Below are 8,028 nucleotides of genomic sequence, written 5' to 3' on the forward strand. Positions count from 1 at the left end.
AGGGAGCCTGGAAGCGGTCTAGAAACACACGCCGTCGTTCAATAAAAAATAAAGAGCGCTTTTATTGATTACGTGTAATTCCACTCTGTTAACATATATTATAAACTTTAAGGGTCAGAAACCGATGATACTATGTTATTCTTTACCGGGAATCATGAAGGTTATGACCGCACGGTCAGTGAGAACCGCGTCAGTCCTGGGTCACCCCAGAGCTACTTCCGGATACTCAGGGTCATCGTCCAAGCTGTGGATTAGGCGACACGTCTCATTAAGTCCGAACAGGACATTATGTTTTCTCCAACAGACACTTCCTTTTTGTCACATCCTCCTAGATGTCTCCCGTTATACTGTACAACGCCTAACTGTCTCCCCGCGGACTTGCCGGAAAGTCCGGGCACGAGACAGCAGCAAAGCGCTCCTCTGCCCTCACCATCTCGGATTTTTCATTTTTGCCCGAAACCCCACCTTATGACTAAAACTGAGTGAGCCCCGCAGCGTACTCCCTATCAGAAGGGTGTGTCTGTGTACACACAGCACAAGGACGGACGACGTCAGAGTCTGAGCACGAGTCTGGCGGCCGAAGGGCCTGAGGGACAGCGCGCCGGAGCGCTGAGCTGCGGAGCCTGTCGGGCGTCACTGCAGCTTCTCCTCTCCCTCCTCCACGTCTTTCAGGCTGAGCACTTCCAAGGAACCTCTGCCCTTCGTCGCCTTGTTTATCAGCTCGTCGACTTCCCTGAAGCAGCCCGGGTCAACCAGGCACACCTGAAACACGAACACAGCCGCTCACCTCGGGAAGACCGCGCGACACAGCACCACTGTCTCGGGGGCAAACGCGCCCTTTCCGAGTGTATCTACTGCTCGACCTCTACGGCGCAAGAGCCAAGACCACGCAGCGGCACCGGACCGGGTTCGAGTCCAGCCTGCCTTTCCCTACCCCTCCCGGTTTTTATTTAAATTCTCGTCAGCACAGTGCACGGCTGGATTCAGAATTCGGGGATTCACGGCTTACACGGTAACATCTCGCGCTCATCGTAACAAGTGCCCTCGGTACCCACCCTCATCCAGCCACCCCCACCATCACCCCTGTCTTCTATCCTCACGAAGAGTCCCTCATGGTTTGCTTCCCTCCGCTGTTGTCTCTCTCCGCCCCCCATGTTCATGTGTTGTTTCCTGAATTCCACATGTGTGTGAGATCATGTATCTGACTTTCTCAGACTTATTTGGCTCAGCGTGACGGTCTCTAGCTCCGGCCACGCTGCTGCAGATGGCCCATCTCGTTCGTGCTGATGGCTGCACCATGGTCTGCTGCACATGGACACCGCAACCTCTTTCTCCCTTCAGCAGCTGATGGGACACTCAGGCTCTCTCCGTAGTGTGGCTGTGGCTACTGCTGCTGTAAACATCGGGGTGCGTGTACCTCTTCAAATCAGTGTTTCTGTACCCCTGGGTAAACACCTAGTACGCCAACCGCTGGATGGAGGTAGCCACAGCAGCCTCTGTCTCTACGTGTGCGTGTGAGCCCCGGGCACAGGCATCCGCTCCCTGCCTGAGAACGTCTCTGGATTCCTTGGCTATAAAGTGAATGGGACTAGAATACTATGGTTCTTTTGCACTAAAATTTAGCATGAACCTTTAAAGTTCTGCGAAAGCACCGCTTTTTATGGACACCTGAAGGAGAGAAAGAAGCTCGAAGGCCCATTTAGAAATCACGCGTGAAGTTCTGAAAAGATCTGAGAACTTCAAAACGTCAGCTGTGCTGCTCCACGGTGCGGGGACGCGCAACAATCCGTCCAGAGCTCATTTACGGGGAACTCTTGCAGAATCTCAAGGCATGAATTTGCAGACAACAGACCCTATACTGTGTCTGACACCGTGGGGTGAGGACCTAAGACACAAGGTTTCTGTTGCTTCTACAAAATGTCCTGTGGTAGGGGGTGCCTGGGTGGCTCAGTCAGTTGAGCATCTGACCCTTGGTTTTGTCTCCGATCGTGAACTCAGGGCTGTGGGACTGAGCGCGGGGTCTGGCTCCGAACTGTAAAGGGAGGCTGCTTGAGATTCTCCCTCTCCCTCTGTACCCCCAAACCCTCTCAAATAAGTGCATCTTCAAAAAGAAAAAAAAAAATTCTGTGGTAAATAAGACTGTCCAACTTTTAGTCTTATTTCCAATTTTCTCTAACAGAACACTCCCTGTAAAACAGTCTCTCCTCCAAAATGAGCGCAGACTTAACAACAACAACAAAATCCCAAGTGTGCTTAACTACAAACTTAGTTTTACTTAGACCTCGACATTCTTACTTAATTCGGTGTCAGAGGTCTTGGCAATGTCTAATTGTTCACACCCTCTAAGTGTCTGTTACGCGCTTAGGATCACAGAACGGACGACTTTGGTAAGACGGAAGCAAGGGAACAAGAGTGTGTTCATCTTACAATCTCTAACTGCTGGCCGTAGTCCTCGCTCTCTATGACCTTGATCAGGGGCTTGAGCTTTTCTTTCAGCTTCTTCCCTTCGTTCACTGGGAGAAGGAACCGGAGCCTCATGTGGGCGCGTTCGATCTGCATTTTCTCCTTTAACTGCTTTATCACCTCCAAAGCCTAGGGAGACAAAATGGACGAGGGCCATTTCGCTGCTGCTTCTGCTGCATTTCTTTGTAAGGGATTCAGAACCAAGCAGGTTCTATCTGGCTGAATCGGGTGCCAGTCCTTAGGACACAGAACAGGAGCAACTGTAGGAAAAAAGTGATAAATTGGGACTTAACGAAGACAAACCTTTGGGTTTCTTAAAACGGTCAAGAAAGTGGAAAGACAACCCAGTGAAGAGAAGACACAAGCAGGTCGCACGTCTGATGAGGCACCAGCATCTAGAACACGTACAGGATGCTTACGACTGGATGATGAAGACACAGATCATTAAGAAAGGGTCAAAGGACGCAGACCATGTTTTCTCCACTGAGGACTAGGGTCAATAAGCACATGAGAATATGCTGAAATCACAGATATCAGGGAGATGCAAACCAAACCCAGAAGGATACACCCAGAACAGCTCTAGTAAAAAGGTGGATTAATTACAAACCTCATCAAAGACGTGGAGAAACTGGAACCCCTAAGCATGGGCTGTGGGAATGTAAAATGTCTCCGCTCTCTCAGAAAATGGCTTGGCAGTTCCTCAAAGTTAAATATAGCCATCGTGTGACCCAGTAATTCCACTTCTGGGTACAGAGAAATGCAAACATGTACACACAGAAACGTACACACAGGATTTCGTAGCAGCGTTATTCAGAATAGCTAAAAAGTAGAAACCACCCAAATATCCACCAACAAAATACGGTATTTCCAACAACGGTTACTACTGAGTCCTAAAAAGGAATGAGCACTGACGTATGGTAACAGGTATGAACCTTCACATGCCACTTGATTCCATTCCTACAAAATGTCTGGAACAGAAAGGTTCTGAGAGACAAAAAACAAATTTGCCGAACACTTGTGAGAGGAAGGAAACAAGGAGTGACTGCTAATGGCGACAGGGTTTCTTCTGGGCGGGGACAGAAATGTCCTCAAACCAGGTAACAGGGAAGGATGCACAAACTTTGTGAACATGCCACTGAATTACACCCTATAAAAAGACGACTTCTTTGTGTGCCACAGGAAATATGTGTAAGTAAAAAAATGCAAAATACAGAGCTGAAATAACTCTTTAGAAATCCAAGTTCCGGGGTGCCTGGGCAGCTCAGTCAGTGAAGAATCTGACTCTTGGCTTTGGCTCAGGTCATGGTTTCACGTTTGTGGGATCCAGCCCTGTGGTGGGCTCCTCGCTCAGTGTGGAGTCCGCTAGAGACCCTCCCCCTCTTCCTCTGCCCCTCCCCCAGCTCGTGGGCATACTCTCTCCTATAAATAAATACATCTTTAAAAAAACCCAAGTTTTATCTCTAAAGACTGATTTGGAAAGGAAGAGGAGAGCCATAGAACATTTGTGCTTTGTTAAAATAGAATTCCACTCCTCCGCCCTATAACCCCTCGCTTCCTTCCCCTCCCCAAAACCTCTACCCCACCGCTTCTAAGTAGTGTTGTGTTACAGACCATTTCGATGTTTTCTTGGGAGGAAACGGACTTTTATGTGGATACTTTGACACTGAAAACCACTCACCTGCTGTTTTGTACTCTTATTGGCTTTGACGGAGTAGTGGATGTCCTTCATGGCTCTCTCAATCAGGAGAGCCGTGTACGGTCTCTTCGTCTCAGGGTTCACACACTTGTCGGCGACGATGGTTGCGATGTCCCTGAACATCTGCTCCAGCTGCGTCTGCCGCTCTTTATCGGACACCTGGACCTCCCCTTTACTCAAAATCTAGAAAACCCAACAGGTTTAAAAAAACAAAGTTTTCACTGTACATCATTTGTGAACTAAACAGGAATGAACAACTTGGGGAGGAACCGAGTCCCAGCCTCCTCAGCTGCCCGGATGCCAGTCAGGGTTTGAGCTGCGCCCCCAGGAGACCCTGGATTACCCTGTGCCGTCAGATCTCATACTTAGGTGGGGATGGGGAAAGGGCAAACACGCACAAGTCGTCAATGGTGAAAACCTTGCAAAGAAATTCTATCTTCAGGTGCGTTACGCTAAAAATACATAAACGGACGAACAGCAGCAGGTCAGTGGAAGACTTCATTTCGGGCGCGGCAAGACAAGTCACGTCCTGGCTTATGACAAATGACGCCACACCGTAAAAACCCAAACGATGATTAAGAAGCGCAGAGAAGCTCAACAGGCAGTTCCCGAGGAGACAAACGGACGAGGCTCACGTCACCGGTCACCGAGGCAGCGCCAACCGGAGCCACCGTCAGCCGCCGCCCGCGGGAAGCACTTGAGTAAGAGCCCGGAGACCAAGAAACGCAGGGCCGCGGCGCCGTGGACAAGGGGAGCCCTTCGCAGCCCGGCGGGCACGAAAACTGGGGCAGCCACGGGGAGGACGGGGCGAGGCTCCTCCCAAGGTTAGAAGCGGAAACACCGTGAGACCCGAGACCCGCACACCGCGGCCGCAACGCAGAAAGCAAACAGTCCTGAAGACCCGCGCGCCCGCAGCTGCCGCCGTGCAGACCGCAGCCGCGCCGCGACGGGGGAGGCAGGGCGGCCCGTACGTCGGTGCGCAGACGGAGGACAGCGACCAGGGACGGAGGACAGCCACAGCGGACTCTCAACAGGGAGTCGGCGGGGGAGCAGGGACCGCGGGAACGAGGACCGCGGCTGAAGGTCTGACATCCGGGTCCAACAGACGTCCCGGAGCCAACAGGGACACCGCGCACGGGCCCAGCAGGACCGCAGCGGCACTGCCGGTGGACAGGCGGGCACCGCGACAGGCGGGCACCGCGACAGGCGGGGACCGGGACAGGCGGGGACCGGGACAGGCGGGGACCGCGACAGGCGGGGACCGGGACAGGCGGGGACCGGGACAGGCGGGGACCGGGACAGGCGGGCACCGCGACAGGCGGGCACCGGGACAGGCGGGCACCGCGACAGGCGGGGACCGGGACAGGCGGGCACCGCGACAGGCGGGCACCGCGACAGGCGGGGACCGGGACAGGCGGGCACCGCGACAGGCGGACACCGCGACAGGCGGGCACCGCGACAGGCGGGCACCGGGACAGGCGGGCACCGCGCCGACCACCGGACACGAACGCCACCGCACAGAGCTTGCGGGGGCACCTGGGGGCTCGGGCCACTGCGGTCCGACCCCTACTCATCTCGGGTCACGCCCTCAGGCGGAGACGGGGCCGCGCTGGGCTCTGCTCCCGGCGCAGACCCGCTCGGGCACCCCCAGCCCCCGCCACGCCCCGGTCAAAGCAAAGTCCCGGGACCCGGCCGAAGCCCCGCCGGGTTGCGCCCGCGCGGCGAGGACGTCGGGGCGGCCGCGGCTCACCTGCTTGCAGACCTCGGTCTGGTCGTCCGTCCCGAACGCGCTCAGCAGGTCCTCCTTCCGGGCCACCTGCCCCTTGGACACGTTCACGAACACGGAGTGCGTCTGCAGCACCTCGTCCAGGTCCTTCTCGCTGCCGACGGCGGGACACGCGCTGCGTGAACGTCCGGACGCCCCGACCCACCCGGCCGCCCCCCGCGCGCGCTGCGAACCCCGAGCCGCGGCCGCCGCCCCGCTCCTCCCCGGGCGCGAGCCGGAGGCGCCGAACCGGGCGGGGGTCCCGGTGCCCGACGGCGGCGGAGGGGACCCTGCGCCCGCGGATCCCGGCGACACCAGGGGCGACACCAGCGGCTCCACGAGCCCTTCGGAGCCGGGTCCCGGCCGCGCCCCCGCCCCCCCGCCGCGCCCGGCCGCGCACACTCACACGCCGCTGCGCCAGCTGACCACTTTGTTGCGGTAGCACGCGATCTCGAAGCGCTTCCCCGCGCGCTTCATGCGCACCACCGCCACGTTGGTCAGGCGGATCTGGTTGGTGGGGGTGAAGATGGACATGGCCGCCGCGCGCAGACCCGGCCGGGCCGCCGAGGCTCACCCGCGCTCGCTGTGGAGACCCGGGCCTCGAGAAGCCGCCACCGTCCCACACCCGGCTGACCTACTGCGCAGGCGTCGGGTGTGCCGGAAGTCGGGGGAAAAGGGGGCAACAACACCCGCGCGCTGCGGCTTTTACGACGTCGTTCCGCAGCCGACAAGCGAGGCTCTCTTCCTTAACGTAATACACTTCCGCCAATGAGCTACGCCGCCCTGATTGGGTAGTGCACGGGCTGTTTCCGCAACCGGGCGGAAACGTAGCGTCCGCCCCTTTTGGTTCCGCAGAGCTCGGGGCCACCCTACCTTAACTCTTTTTTGCGGGCAAACTAAGATGAAGTTGAGAAAAAAGGATGACGAACCCCCGCGAGTCCATCGCCCCGCTTCAACGATGATCAACGCTCTGCCGGCCTTGTGTCCTTCTCCCCCTTTTTTTGTTGGGGTAAATTACAGCCAGTTACGTTAGCTTTAAGTGCGTCCGTGTCTACTCCTTCCAGGCGCGCCCGGCAAGATCAGCGAATCGCCGGTCCACAACCACAGTCCCCGAAACGAGCCCTTTCCGTGGTCGCTGCGTTCCCACCGATGACCGGCCGCGGCCGCGCACGCCGTCGGACGGACGCGGCTCTCTCCGGGATCCTGTCTCTCGCCGGCGTCTCTCCCCGGCGCCACGCCTCCCTGGCCCGCCCCCTCTGGACACGCCCCTTGCGCCTTCGCACCAGTTCGGGAGCGTCACCCGGAGCCGTGGGCGGTGCTTCCCTCGGGGCCCGCCCCTTCCCGTCGGAGCCAATCCCAACGCGCCGGCGACCGGCATGGCGGCCCCCAGCGCTGAGGCGTCGGAGTGCGCTGGCCGCGCTTCAGGGTAGTTCGGCGGCCTCCGTGTGTGTGCGCGCCGGCGCCGGGCTCTCTCGGTCTGCGGTCCCGGGGTCTGTGCGCCGCGGGCCGGGCTCTGAGGAGCATGGGTAAGGGCCCTCCGGCGGGCGGCACAAGTGCAGCGGGAGGAGGGAGGAAGCCGCGTCCCCGGAGTGTTTCCCCGCGGAGCGCGGTGCTCCGGCCCCTGCTTCGGCGCTTGCTGCCGCCGGCGGGGGCCGCTGACCGCGGCGGGGGGGGGGGCGGACCGTGCTGCCCCCGCGGGGCTCGGGATAGGCCTGGAGAGGACCAAGCGTCCGACCTGAGTCCCGCGCGGGCGAAGCGCCGGCTCTCCTCCCCGCGTGCGCCGGGCCCTCGGTGCTTCCCTCGCTGGGCGCCGACCCCGCCCCCGCCGCCCGCCTTCCGGGCTCGTCCTCTGACCCGCGTGCGGGTCCCACCGGGAGGCTCGGCCTGTTTCCGCGCTGCGGGAGGGGCGGTGCGGGGGCGGGGGACCCCGTGCGGGCGGCGGGGTGTCCGAGGCGGGAAGCTCTGCGAAAGGAGCGTCGCGCTGGCCGCGCGCGGGGTGTCAGCGTCGCGGGCTCCGAGCGCCGTGTCCCGCGTGCGCGCCGTCGGTGCGGTGTCCTGTCGCCCCCGGTGCGGGCGGTCCTTGCGGTGTCCTCTCGCCCCCGGT

At 59.0% G+C, this 8,028-nt stretch overlaps 2 protein-coding genes across 2 annotated transcripts in view; one reads left to right on the plus strand and one right to left on the minus strand.

Annotated features, from left to right (window-relative positions):
- Positions 1 to 616: 616 nt before the first annotated feature.
- SBDS (SBDS ribosome maturation factor) lies at positions 617 to 6,509 on the minus strand. Its single transcript, XM_032872373.1, has 5 exons — positions 6,331 to 6,509; positions 5,910 to 6,039; positions 4,142 to 4,342; positions 2,428 to 2,592; positions 617 to 762 (listed from the first exon to the last, which is right to left on the minus strand). Exons 1-5 carry the CDS (start codon positions 6,456 to 6,458, stop codon positions 634 to 636), a joined length of 753 nt encoding a protein of 250 aa, XP_032728264.1. The 5' UTR covers positions 6,459 to 6,509; the 3' UTR covers positions 617 to 633.
- An 866-nt stretch (positions 6,510 to 7,375) lies between these two features.
- The window catches only part of LOC116876316 (S-adenosyl-L-methionine-dependent tRNA 4-demethylwyosine synthase TYW1-like), a 199,739-nt gene continuing 199,086 nt past the window's right edge, over positions 7,376 to 8,028 (plus strand). The window contains exon 1 of the mRNA XM_032872374.1: positions 7,376 to 7,450. Coding sequence (XP_032728265.1) covers positions 7,447 to 7,450 — 4 coding nt within the window. The 5' untranslated portion in view covers positions 7,376 to 7,446. The remainder of the gene's footprint in view (positions 7,451 to 8,028) is intronic.

The sequence above is a fragment of the Lontra canadensis genome, unplaced genomic scaffold (assembly GCF_010015895.1).
Source record: "Lontra canadensis isolate GAN:19392208 unplaced genomic scaffold, GSC_riverotter_1.0 scaffold45, whole genome shotgun sequence".
In the NCBI taxonomy this organism is placed as follows: Eukaryota; Metazoa; Chordata; class Mammalia; order Carnivora; family Mustelidae; genus Lontra; species Lontra canadensis.

Bases quoted from the DNA above. Each gene is read 5' to 3' on its own strand.
- SBDS (XM_032872373.1), bottom strand. From the start codon at position 6,458: ATGTCCATCTTCACCCCCACCAACCAGATCCGCCTGACCAACGTGGCG. The intron at 4,343-5,909 runs GTGAGCCGCGGC...TGGGTTTTCTAG, and splicing joins AGACCGAGGTCTGCAAGCAG to ATTTTGAGTAAAGGGGAGGT. The intron at 763-2,427 runs GTAAGATGAACA...TTCGTGTTTCAG, and splicing joins ACGGCCAGCAGTTAGAGATT to GTGTGCCTGGTTGACCCGGG.